Here is a 13,605-nt window from a genome sequence, read left to right as displayed (position 1 = left end):
TGACTCCCGGCCGAGTCTCACCGTGTCCCTGTCCCCCCCCACCAAGAAGCCTCCAGCTGCCACCTCTTTGCTGGCAGGAGAATCCTCCAGCCGCTGTTCCCAGCTTGGTTCCAGCCAGCAAAGAAGTGACAAAGAGACACGGCAGTTGTAGGCTTTTTGCAGCAAAAATTACCGACCTCCGGCTTTGCTCCACTTCTCCAAAGCATCGTCATAGCCGTGTTCTAGGTGCTGGCCACGCAGGTCCACCCCATTGACTGCTGCACTGCTCCGCTTGGACTTGCTTGGGCAAGTCCCTCCAATGCACTGAGCTCAATGCAATGGACCTGCGTGGCTGGAACCCAGAACGCAGCTGTGGCAGCACTTTGGAGAAACAGATAGGTAATTTGCAAAAAACCTACAGCCGCCACATCTTTTTTGGTGCAGCTGGGAGTGGGGGGCGAGGCTGCAGTACACGCCGTGTTTGAATTTCCCAGCCCTTAACTTTCCCCAAAAGCAGGAGGGGAGGAAGTCCCGCCCGTGGCCCCTTTGTTGGACCTGGAAGCCTTGCCTGCCGGCTTTTTTGGGCAACGCAGGATGGAGAGTGGCCAGGAGGAACCCTTGTTGATCTGCTGGGTGCTTGGAAGCGTGTGTGTGTGTGTGTGTGTGTGTGTGTGTGTGTGTGTGTGTGTGTGTGTTTGTTTGAAAGCCTGTTTGTGTTTCAGGTGGGTCTCCCCTCTTAGCTTTAGAAGAAGAGAGGGAAGGAGGAAGGGAAGGGATAGAAAGAGAGGAAAAGAGAGAGAAGGAGGGAAAGAGAGAGGAAGAGAGAGGGGGAAAGAGGGAAAGAGAGAGAAGGAAAGAGAGAAAGATAGGGAGAGAGAAAGAGGGAGGAGAGAAGAGAGGAGAAAGAATAGAAAGAGAAAAGGGAGAGAAATGAAGAAAAGGGATAGACAAAGATGGGATGGAAGGAAGGGAGAGAAAGAAAGAGGAAGGGAAGGAGGGAGGAGAAAGTGAATGGATAAATGGATGTATAGATAGATACATGGAAGGAGGCAGGGAGGGAGAGAGAGAAAAAAAGAAAGGAAGGAAGGACACAAACCCTGGCTTCAAAACACTTTTTGAAACAGCACAGCAATCTAGGACTGGAAGGGATCTTGGAGTCATCTTCTAGTCCAAGGGTCTTCAAACTTGGCAAGTTTAAGACTTGTGGACTTCAACTCCTGGAATTCCTGAGTTAACGTGACTGGAGGAGGAATTGTATTTATTTATTGATTGATTTGATTTGATGTGTCAATCGCTTACAAGATAATATGTATAAGTATAAACATTAGTAAGAATACAGGAAATAGGTACAAATAAATGGGGACCAAATGACATGGATGGTAGGCACAATGGTGCACCCCTTACAGACCTCTTAGGGATGCAGTGAGGTCAATAGTGGTTAGTTTGAGGTTAAAGAAGTAAGGGTTAGAGGATGTAACAACAGAGTCAGGTAGTGCATTCCAGGCATTGACCACTCTGTTCCTGAGGTCGTACTTTCTGCAATCAAGTTTGGAGCAGTTTTCATTTGTATCTGTTGTGTGCTCTTATATTGTTGTGGTTGAAGCTGAAGTAGTCTTGACTGGTAGGACATTGTAGCAGATAATTTTGTGTACTACGCTTAAATCAAGCCCAAAATCTCAAGCCTGGTGATGTAGGGTATTCTGTTGCGAGCAGAAGTGTAGTACACTTCTCATTAAATACTTCTGGACTCACTCAATTGTATTAATGTCCGATATACAGTATGGATTCCAGACTGATGAGCTGTATTCGAGTAGTGGTCTAGCAAATGTTTTGTATGTTCTAGTTCAGGGGTTTTGTACGCTCTAGTTCAGGGACCACCAAACTCATACCTTTAAATCCCGAGGCCCGCTAATACAAATTTTTTAAAAAGATAATATATTTAATATAAAAATGTTATTCTTTTATATTAAACATAAATTTAATATTAAAAATTACATGTATGTATGTATGTATGTATGTTGTGGCTCCGGGCTTGGATTCAGCTCCTGTGACTGATATGAGTTCAAGTGAGGAGGACATGGCAGAAAAATATGAGCCGGCATGGCTCAGTGATTGGACTAGTAACCAGGATGAGGAGATGGACGTGACAAAGGAAGACAGACCTGATGTATTAGAATTGTCAGGACCTTTGACCTCCTCTGGTTCCTTATCTGATCAACAGCCGGGAATGGCTGACAGGGAAGTTTTGAGAGAGTCTTCTAGTGGAGATGAGAACTTGGAAAATTTGTGGTTAAATGTAAGGAACAGAAGACTTTTGAGAAGGCAAACTCAGCTGGAACGAAGAAGGAGGGCGAGTCAGTAAATTAGCACATTGCCTCAATGAGTATAAAAGGACACAGCTGGGCTGGTAAAATTTGCCAGGAACAAAGTGACTTATTGAGTGAGGACATTACAGCAAGAAGCTCTGAGACTTGAGATTTATTGCCAGGACTGGTTTGCTGGACAGAGTGAAGATTTATGCTGTGGATTGAGATTTCTGCCAGCCATTATCTTGTAAGACTTCTTTCTGTTTGATTTAATTTTGAAACGGCTGCTTTCTGTTTTGTTCGTTTGAATTTTGAAGGGGAGTCATAACATTAATATATATATATATATATATATATATTTTCTGAGGTTCTCGTGTATTTGTATGTGGATCTTTGATTATTTGGTTTCTCCGCGTAAGATTGGTAATATCTAGGCAACGTTTGATGAAGTCTCATTCATCATCTTCAGGCTTGTGTCTTCGGCTCTGTGCTTTTCAGAGTGAATTCAGAGTGAATTCACTCTGAGAAGCACAGAGCCAAGATAGAAGCCTGAAGATGATGAATGAGACTTTATCAACGTTGCTAGATACTACCAATCTTACGCGGAGAAACCCAGAAACCAAAGATCCATGTGTGTGTGTGTGTGTGTGTGTGTGTGTGTATGTATGTATGTATGTGTATGTGAATCTCATCTGCCATCATCAGGCTTCTGTATAGTGTTCGTCTGTGAGTCAGGCTTTTACAGTGGTTTCAGATTTAAATTTGGGGCAGCCTATTGCTGTGCCAGAATGGTTTTTTTCTTCACCCTGATTGGTTGGGAGTCTTGGTCTGTGTTTATTGGTCTTGGAGTTTGCTGTGTTCCGCTTGATTGGTGTTTCTAATATCTTCTGTCTGTTTTTTGGCTCTTTTTGTATCTTGATTGGCTGGCAACATTGTGTTACTTTATTGGAGGCCTTTAGTGCAGCTTGGCTCCGGGTAAATGGACGGCTATCATTAGTTAGGAAGCTAGGTTTCATCTGGGTGCCTGGTTGGGGTGTGTTTGAGCTAGAGGTATCGGGGGGATCTGTTTGTGCCCAGGTGTCTGCCTGGCTTGTGATGTGGAGATTTTTTTGTTTGTGAGTGCAGGCTTCCAAATGATTGACAGTCTGGTGGAATCATCTCTTCTATTCATGCTTTCTGGTCCTTTTTTCAATCTCTATGGCTTCTCTGATGATTCTGTGGTTGGGGTTTTCTATAATGGCTAGGGTTTTGGTGCCATTGAAGTTGAAGCTATGACCTGTGGCTTCCATGTGTTGGACTAGTGAGGAAGTGTGTTCCAGCTTTTTGACTGCATTTTTGTGTTCATCCAGGCGGGTACTTATTCTTCTATTGGTATTTCCAATGTATGTGGCCGGGCATGATGCACAGGGGACTTCGTATATGCCTTGGTTTTCCAGGTCAGTTTTATCTTTGGGGTTTCTAAGGATGACTGCTATTTTTCTGTCTGTTTTGAAGGCAGTCTTGATGTGATGTCTGTGCAGTATCTTACTAATTTTGTCTGTTGTGCCTCTTATGTAGGGCAGGACAGCTCTTCCATAGGTCTGTTCATCTTCTAGGTCTCTATTATGTCTCAGTGCGTTTTTGTGGATCAAGCCAGTGATTTTGCTTTTGTGGAAGCCGTTGGCTGTCAGTACTTTAGTCAGGGTGCATAGTTCAGTGTTAATGTGTGTCTTGTCTGCCAGGCGTTTGGTTCTAGTAATTAGTGTTTTAGCCACGGAGTTTATCTGTGCTGGGTGGTGGTGGGATTGGGCATTGAGGTAGCGGTTAGTGTGTGTTTTCTTCTGGTATACGGTGTGTCCTAGTGTGCCATCTGTTTTTTTGTAGATTAGTACATCTAGGAATGTAGTTGTTTGTTTGTTTCCGTTTCCATGGTGAACTTGATTTTGCGGTGTGTGCTGTTTAGGTGTGTTAGGAAATTGTTTAGGTTTTCTTTTCCATGGGGCCAAATCACGAATGTGTCATCGTTGTATCTTAACCATAGTTTGGGTTTGTGGATGGCATTAGCCAGGGCTCTGGATTCGAATTCTTCCATGAACAGGTTTGCAATGACAGGTGTCAGTGGTGATCCCATAGGGGCTCCTTCAATTTGCTTGTATCTTTGTCCTTTGTATATGAAATATGTGTTGGTTAAGCAGTGTTCTGTTAGTTCCATGAGGTGTTTAGCTGGTTGGTATTTATTTTTGATGATTTCAAGGGTCTTTTTTATTGGGACTTGAGTGGATAGTGAAACCACGTTGAAACTTACAAGCAGATCTTCTTGCTCCATGTGTAGATCTTTGATCATTTCCAAGAAGTGGTATGAGTTTTGTACATGTGAAGCTGCTCTTTCAGCATGGGGCTGTAGCTCTTTTGCTAAGTGTTTAGCTAGGTTTTGTAGTGGTGCTCCTCTGGAGCTGACTATGGGTCTGAGAGGTATGCCTTCTTTGTGTATTTTTGGGAGGCCGTATAGTTTGGGGCATCTGGAGGATTTTTCTCTTGGGATGATCGTCTGTTGGATCTCTTTGCTCATGTGGCTGGTTGTAATTTTCTTCTTGGTTAATTTTTCCAGATATGTGGTTGGGTCTGTGTTTATGGGTTTGTATGTGGAGTCTTGGAGTAGGTCTGTCAATTTTGTTTCATAATCTTTTCTATCCATTACCACTGTGGCATTACCTTTGTCTGCTGGAAGTATGATTATGCTGCTATCTTTTTTCAGGGCTTGCAGCGCTTTTAGTTCTTTCTGCAAGTTGCTTTTGGGTGGTTTGCTTGTGCATAGGATGTTAGTAACTTGGTGTCTTATTCTATCAGCTTCATCTGTATTTAATTTAGTTAGGCTGGATTCTACTGCACATATGATGGATTCTGTGGGGATTTTTTTGGGTGCTATAGCATAATTGAATCCTTTGGTTAGGACATCTGTTTCTGTTTTGGTGAGTTCTCTGTTGGAAACGTTATATACTAATTGTTTCAAGTGTTGTAAGTTGTTTTATCTTGTCCCAAAGTAGAGGGTGGATTTTGCTGCTCAATTCCAGGTGTAGTGCTAGCAAATCTTTGTTTAACTGATCCAATTGGAATCTCTTTCTGTGGAGTTCGTTCCTGAGTAGAGCCATTTCAGTTCTTTTCAGGGTAGCTGTTCTGCTGTGATGAAATGTTAATTTGAAGCAGATTGGTGTTACATTGTTGTCTCTGCAGCTGTGTAGGAATTTGAGGACACATAGTATTCCTGCTCTTTTAACTTCCAGCTTCTCATAGGTTTTGGTCTGGCTGTTTATTTCTCCCCGTAGAGGTCTGATATTTGTTTTCTTAAGTTTTCGCGGGTACTTACATGTATGGTATTTAGCTTTGTTCGGTTATTTTCCCATGTCATTGTAGTTGTGCTTTTAAAGTTGTAGCAATGTTTCGGCAGAATCTCATCTGCCATTATCAGGCTTCTGTATTGTGTTCGTCTGTGAGTCAGACTTTTACAGTGGTTTCAGTTTTAAATTTGGGGCTAGCCTACTGCTGTGCCAGAATGGTTTTTTCTTCATCCTGATTGGTTGGGAGTCTTGGTCTGTGTTTATTAGTCTTGGAGTTTGCTGTGTTCTGCTTGATTAATGTTTCTAATATCTTCTGTCTGTTTTGTGGCTCTTTTTGTGTCTTGATTGGCTGGCAACATTGTGTTCCCTTATTGGAGGTCTTTAGTGCAGCTTGGCTCCGAGTAATATCATTTGTTAGGAAGCTGGGTTTCATCTGGATGCCTGGTTGGGGTGTGTTTGAGCTGGAGGTATTGGGGGCATCTGTTTGCGCCCAGGTGTTTGCCTGGCTAGTAGTGTGGAGATTTTTTTGTTTGTGAGTGCAGGCTCCCAAATTTTATATATATATATTTCTTAAGTTTTCACGGGTACTTACATGTATGGCATTCAGCTTTGTTCGGGTATTTTCCCACGTCATTGTAGTTGTGCTTTTAAAGTTGTAGCAACATTTCGGCAGAATCTCATCTGCCATCATCAGGCTTCTGATTGTGTCCGTCTATATATATATATATATATATATATATATATATATATATATATATATATATATATATATATATATATATATATATATATATATATATATATGGGATCTTTGGTTGTTCGGGTTTTCTCCCGTGAAGAGAAGCACTCTGAGAAGCAAGAGCGAAGACAGAAGCCTGAAGATGATGAATGAGACTTCATTGAAACGTTGCCTAGATACTTCGAATCTTACGCGGGAAAACCGAACAACCAAAGATCCACATACAAATACCCGCGAGAACCTCAGAAAACATATATATATATATGGATCTTTGGTTGTTCGGTTTTCTCCCGCGTAAGATTCAAGTATCTAGGCAACGTTTCGATGAAGTCTCATTCATCATCTTCAGGCTTCTGTCTTCAGCTCTTGCTTCTCAGAGTGATGTGAGATTGCAGCTGCTTCTTCCTTTTAACTGCTAGTGGGGTGGGACTTGATTGGGTGGGGTCTTGGCTGTGTTCTGATTGGGTGGGGGTGTGTTCTCATTGGTAGGGGGTTTGGCTGTGTTCTGATTGGCACACAAGGGGGAATTGCGCACATATGCTCAAAGACATCACACGCACAGGGGACATGGGGAGCATCAGCACTCATTGCCTTCTGGCTGGCATGCGAGCGTGCGTGAGGAGGGAAGTTGTGCACACATGCGCAGACGTGAGGGGTGCAAGGGGGAATCGCATGTGCATGTGCAGAGATGTGCGGCGTGCAAGGGAGGAATTGCATGTGCATGCACAGATGCATGGTGCGTGAGAGGGGAATTGCGCACACATGCACAGGGGGCATGGGGGGGGGCAGCACACATTGCCTTCTGGGTACTGGCATGCGAGTGCGTGCAAGCGAGTGCGTGCGTGCACAATTATCGGCACAGGAGCCGAAAAAAGTATATAAGGCACCACTGCCTTATATCATCTGGAATCTGGATTATTTTGGTGCCTCTAACAGAGAGGAAAATTGGCAGAGGAGTTTACTAGAACAAGGCTGCCATGCAGAGGAAGGCAGAGATAGTCCTTCACTTATGACCACAATTGAGCCCAAAATTTTGGTTGCTAAGCAAGAGTGTTGTTAAGTGAGTTTCACCACATGTTACTCAATCCATGATGACTCCTGGGTGTAACGGTCATGTGCATGCTAGGGAAGTAAATCTGAAGGTGTGTGCAATGTTCTAATGTACAGAAGTTATATTTAAATGTGTGGCAGAAAGTGGACTATGGGTATGTTTTTCCAAACACAGTGAGGTTGAAGGTGTATAGTTTTAGAAGAGTTGTGTGTGTGTGTACATACACATACAATATATATAGTAGATAATGTAGCTTTGTGTGTCTATACATATACTATACTATGTAATATGTATGTACCCATATGGCATATATACATAGGATTAAATAGTGTATTTTGGGTGTTCAGTAGTAATAAATAAATAGAGGGAAATAGTATTACTTTGAGGTGAGGAGCGGCCAGGCAAGGCACCCCTTGACATGAGTGAGGTCAAGTTGGCCACTCCCACCCAATCACATGCCCACACAGCATGCCCACCTAGTCACATGACTAATAAGCCACATCTACCCAGTGACATGACCACCAAGTCTCGCTCACCAAATAAGCCATGCCCACAGAACTGGCAGTAAAAAATTTTGAATCCCACTACTGGCTTGGTGTTTTCTTGGAGACATCTTATTACTAAACTAAGCAACATCATCAGCCTAATTTGGTAATGAAACTTCTGCAAGAAAACTGCCAAGCTCAGGGAGCACCAAGAGCCCCACAGTTCATCCTGAGCTATAAATATTCTCTTTTATGGATACTTCCTTATTTTTAGGTACACATTGTGGTTCACGTGATATTATTTTTATCGCTTTCTGTTACGCAGATATTACTCAATATCAATTAAAATAGGACTGGCAATTTATAAGCTTCAGGCAATGCCCAGACACATTTTCCTAGATCTTGACTCTTGGAGCTTTCCAGATTTCACATTTCAACAGCAAAATGTGACATTAACATGCTTTGGAAATAAATAAGTTAAGGTTCTGCAGGGCATAATTAACCTATTTGCGTTCAGTCCCCTAACATTGATCTTGTTCCAAACGTAATTTTTCTTTTCTTTTTTTTTTTAAATAAACTTTATTAATTTTACTTTTTTAAAAAAAGACAACAACACAGCTACAAATTATATACAACAAAAAGACGAACAAGTCTTGGCGTAGGCCAAGAGGGAAAGAGAGGAAAGCTTGAGAGAGGAAAGAGGGAAAGGGAAGAGAAGGGGGGGGAAAGTGGGTGGTCATGCAAGGAAACCCAGAAGTATTGGCAAAAAATCAGGCACTGGCTAGAGGAAATAACCATGGAACAAATTGAGTACAAACCAGAGTCCTTCCTTCTAGGAATTTTTGATAAACAAATATCCAAAAAGTCGAAGTATATTACAATCCATATCTTAACCGCGGCCAGACTGGCATTTGCCCAGTGCTGGAAACTACCTTCTATCCCCACTGAACTTATGGTTATTCAGAAAATTTTACAATGCGCAGAAATGGACAAACTAACCCAAGCATTAAAAAATAAAGAATCTTCAATCTATTCTAGCAATTGGAATCCTTTGTACATTTGGCTTAATCAAAGATAGATCACCGCTAAGAAAACTAAGGCCGAGGCCTCTGAGGCAGAGATAAAGAGAAGCACTGCCGATGATAGTTTTGAAGAAGAAAAGACCTTACAGACAGTCACAAAAATATGGTTTTATTATAACTGTTTTTCCAAACGTAATTTTTCAAGAGGCAACTGGAGTTGTTTGTTTTTCTTTGAAGACATTTAACTTCTCATTCAAGAAGCTTCTTCAGCTCTTACTGGATGCTGGAGAATGGAAGGATTTATATTTCTTTCAGTCAGCTGGTCATTTGCATTTTTAAGAGAGATATTAAAGCCACTTGGAGGTTTGTCTGTGTCCTCAGGGTTACCTGAGTAGTTCAAATGGGTGTGGAACCTTCTTAGAACTGCTGAAAGGACTGTGTTGTGGAGCTGTTTTCTGCAGGATGTTTTCCAGAATGGTTTCGACAGGATCCATGCGTGGGACATATTTAGCTCTGTTCGGCTATAGACTGAATAGAAAAACTGAAGACACACCCCTTACAATAGTCCTTAAGGAACTAATAGCACCTTAGGCTTTTCAAAAGCCTCGATGCTTATTACGATCACAAGCCTCTATTCCGTTGGCTTTTTCAAGCAAATAGATTTCAACAGTCCAGAGTTTGCAGAAACCATCGCTCCCAAAAACCAGGAATAAGGTTTTGGGGGCATTGAAGAGGTGCCTTTTGCCAGCTGAGCAGCCTGCCCGTATAAGGGAGCGCTAAGCAGTCCGAGCACAGAAGGCACCTTTATTTGACTTTAACACCAAGCGGTTTGTTCACTACAAACAGCTGACAGAGAGACCACTCAGACCGAAATTGGAAGGCTCCTGGAACAAAAAGCCTGTCAGACAGCCTGCCCAAATAAGGGAGCACAGTCTAAGCAGAGTTGCTGTGTTAGCCACAAAGAGGTTCCAGCATAAGTAAAATCAACTCGGTGACGGTTTAAATTGGTGGGAGCACCATTTTGTAGAAGCAGCCATTTTCTAGCCAGCTGTGTGCCTCACAACTAGAGCTATACGGCTTATAGACAGTTAACCTTGAAAGATTCTGGTTATTGAGCTATTTCATTGTCTTGAAATTGGTGAAACTCTGTCCTGAGGGAGTCTCAGAAAAAAGATTTTCTTAAAGAATTTAATAAGACGCATTACAATTAATTCTTGTTTCTATTTTTATTTGATATAGTCAGAGTAATGTTACAGTCAGTTATAGACATTATAGAGGAATCTTCCAACACAATGTCTTCACATCTTATTGCTTCCAATCAACAAAAAGGTAGGAGTAAAAGAACCTGTAAGACCAGAGGATCAGTTCAGGAGGCAGCTGACAAAATCAGGGCCAAGACCAGAGCTACTAGGAAAACCAAAGCTGATGGTCAGGCAGAGCATAGACTACATGATGCGTTGGTTAAGTAAGTAGAGGAGAATTCAAAAGAACAAATGAAATCACTGCAATTAAGTACTCCTAAGGGGGATCACACGAGTCAATCTATTCTATCCCAAGTGGGATCACACATGGACAATTTGGGCCAAGTAGTTTTCTAACAAGCAGGATTCTGAACTTCCAGGGTGTTCTTACTTGAGTAATCCAAGACCAATGACTCCTCCTTTAACTAGATAAGGGCAAATGCAACACACTGAAACAGGAGGGTAATTAATGCCAGTGGTGGTTCAGCAGTATTTTAGTAACTTATTGGTCAGGGAATGATAGGAGAACTTCAGACTAACAGTCCAAATCAGGTGGACTCTAGAGTAGGTCCCTCCCACCGTAGAAGGCATTCCCACTCCCTTAGACAAACACTTATAACCAAAACATAGTCTCCTGATACTTCAGAGGATAAACAATCTGAGTATTCAGTAGAGGAAAGGGAAATAGAATCTCTTTCTGTAGAGGAGACAGAAACAGAGATATCTGATACCAAAGGCCTGTTTAAACCACATTTATTTAAAGCATTATTAGCCAAGGTCAAGAGCGCAACTGACCTAGAATTGAACAAAGATACACCTTGTATTACTCACAAACAGTGGGAAATGAAGCTCTTTTCATGGACCCAAAAGTGGAAGCGGAGGTTTTCCCTTCCTACAAAATATTCTTTAATATGGTGCAGAGACAGCTAGGATTTTGAGACTTGGAGAGTTTTTGGAGAGTTTTCTGTAATTGGTTCAAGGATAAGGGTTCAGATCCTGGAGAGGCTCCAATCTCCCAAGGTTTAGATTTTTTACAACAAGGATTGGACAAGGGTCTTGCCCCAGCTACTCTCCATAGACAGGTTGCGGCACTTTCATTGGTACCTTCATGTACAAGTTCAGATTTATTGTCACAAAAGCCTTTAATTCAGCGTTTTCTTAAATGGGCAGCAAATTTAAGACCAGGGGTCATTCATGGATTTCTATCATGGGACTTTACCAAGGTATTGCAAGCTTTCACCTTTTGAGACTTTAAGAACTCAGCCTACAGCACTTATTGTATAAAGTAATTTTTCTAGTGGCAATTACATCTGCCAGAAGGATATCTGAGCTTGCAGCTCTGTCAATAAGACTTGATATCTGTATTTTTTACACCAATTGAGGTGTTTTACAATTGGATCCTACTTTTATACCAAAAGTCAATTCCCATTTTCATAGGGCGCAAGAACTCGTTTTACAAACTTTTTGTCCAAATCCATCTCACCCTAGAGAGAAACTTTGGTATTCCTTACATGTTAGGAGAGCTCTCCATATTTACATAAAAAGGACAGCTTCCTTTAGAAAGATGGAAGCAATGTTTATTTCTTATCATCAGAAATCCTTAGGACAAAGGGTGTCATCTTCTTCCATAGGCAGATGGATTAGAGCAACTATTGCTAACATTTACAAAGCACAGGAGTTACCTGTCCCATCTTGCATCACAGCTCACTCAATATGTAGTGCAGCCACTACAGCAGCTTGGAGTACTCAGGCTTCAGTGGAAGAAATATGTAAGGTAACAACTTGGTCCACTCCTTCACTAGACATTATAAACTTGACTCTTTCGCTTCTGCAGAAGCAGTGTTTGGAAGGAGAGTACTTCAAAAGGTATTGCCAGAAGATCAGAGTCATTAGGGTTAGAATCCCTCCCATCGGACATTGCTTTGGTATGTCCCATGCATGGATCCTGTTGAAACCATTCTGGAGAAGGAGTGTTGATAGACTTACCTGAGAACGTACCTTCTCAGATGGTGTTGACAGGATCCAGACCCACCCATTTTCTTAGGTTCTGGCAATCTTGTTGGGTATTGCACTAAATTTTAAGTTATTATTAATCATGAATGTTATACAAAGATGGGACTATTGCAGTATATACAAGAAAGCCTTGACTTCATTCAGAACTGGAGAAGGTGGCCCGGAAGGGCTGTGTCCTCAGTTTTTCTATTCAGTCTATAGCCAAACAGAGCTGAATACATCCCATGCATGGATCCTGTCTACATCATCTGAGAAGGTGCATTCTCTTGTAAGTCTACCAACGCTCCTTTTCTGCCCTGTGTCCTTTCATTGTTGAACATGAATGGAGGCTGTTGGGGATGAGTCTGTGTTGTCTGCATCTCAAACTGAATGGTTCCTGTAGTTTGCAATTTTTCAAAATCTGTTCATACTCCCGTACCATTCAAACGGTGTTCATCCTAAAGTACATAGCTAAATATCTATGGAGATTCTCAATCCTCCAGGCCATGATTGTCCCAAAACTGCTTTTTTCCAAGAGACAAATGGACTTTCTTTTTTTTTTCTTTGAAGATAGTTCCCTTTTCATCCAAGAAGCTCTTCATCTCTGACTGGATGGTAGGGAATGGAAGGATTTATATTCCTTGCAAACAGCTGTCATTTGCATTCTTTTAGAGAGTCATTGAGGCCATTTGGAAGTTATATCTGTGTCCTCAGAAGAATTCTAAACAAAAATCCTTTTAGAACACCTTCTACTTTACATTTATATTTTAATTATAGTTAGCAATTTTGAATACTTGAATGAGTAGAAAGATGGATATAAATTAAATAACTGCATTTGTTTAAATGAAATTGCTGGTCCAACTGGCGAAAGAAAGCTCAGGACGGTATTGGTTACAAACATGCGGAAGAGGCCTTCATCCCGCAGTGAATAGACAATGGCTAAAATGATGATGATGATGTTGATGAAATATGATATGATTATTGATATTTTTTATTGTTTTTGAACAAGTTATTTATATGGGTATTACATTCACAAAGCAATTTATTTATATTTAATCAGATGTAAAAACTGTACTCATATCTGTTTTATAGGTTATAAAAGGAAACTAATTATGTGAAGTTTGTCATGGAAACCAAATGGAAAATTACAATATAAAAATCACTTAAAAAATGACAGCAACTATTTATTTTGCAGATAGTAGAAGCTGTTTATGAGCCAGTACCTGGAGGTATATATACTACAAAGATATCAGCTGTCATAAAAAAGTATGTATTATTAATGAACTAATTTGATTTGAACAGCATTCAGTATTTGACTATTTATTTTATTAAATAATAAAATAGTTTATTTAATAATTTATTTAATATTTATTTATAATAATAATATTTATTTATCAGCCAACTGCAAAAGGCTTTACATAGACTACCTTACATCCCGTGATGATATCTGTAACAACATTAAACATCCACATCTAC

At 41.0% G+C, this 13,605-nt stretch overlaps 1 protein-coding gene across 2 annotated transcripts in view; it reads left to right on the top strand.

The window, feature by feature from the left end:
- Positions 1 to 13,605, top strand: part of NEK10 (NIMA related kinase 10) — a 221,231-nt gene that overhangs the window by 129,464 nt on the left and 78,162 nt on the right. For both annotated transcript variants that reach the window (XM_026708233.2, XM_087916775.1), the window contains exon 25: positions 13,325 to 13,395. In XM_026708233.2, the coding sequence (XP_026564018.1) occupies positions 13,325 to 13,395 (71 nt within the window). The remainder of the gene's footprint in view (positions 1 to 13,324; positions 13,396 to 13,605) is intronic.

This window comes from Pseudonaja textilis, chromosome Z (genome assembly GCF_049901715.1).
Source record: "Pseudonaja textilis isolate UNSWEBS1 chromosome Z, rPseTex1.2, whole genome shotgun sequence".
NCBI classification, from domain to species: Eukaryota; Metazoa; Chordata; class Lepidosauria; order Squamata; family Elapidae; genus Pseudonaja; species Pseudonaja textilis.
This window is presented reverse-complemented; position numbering and strand designations above follow the sequence as displayed.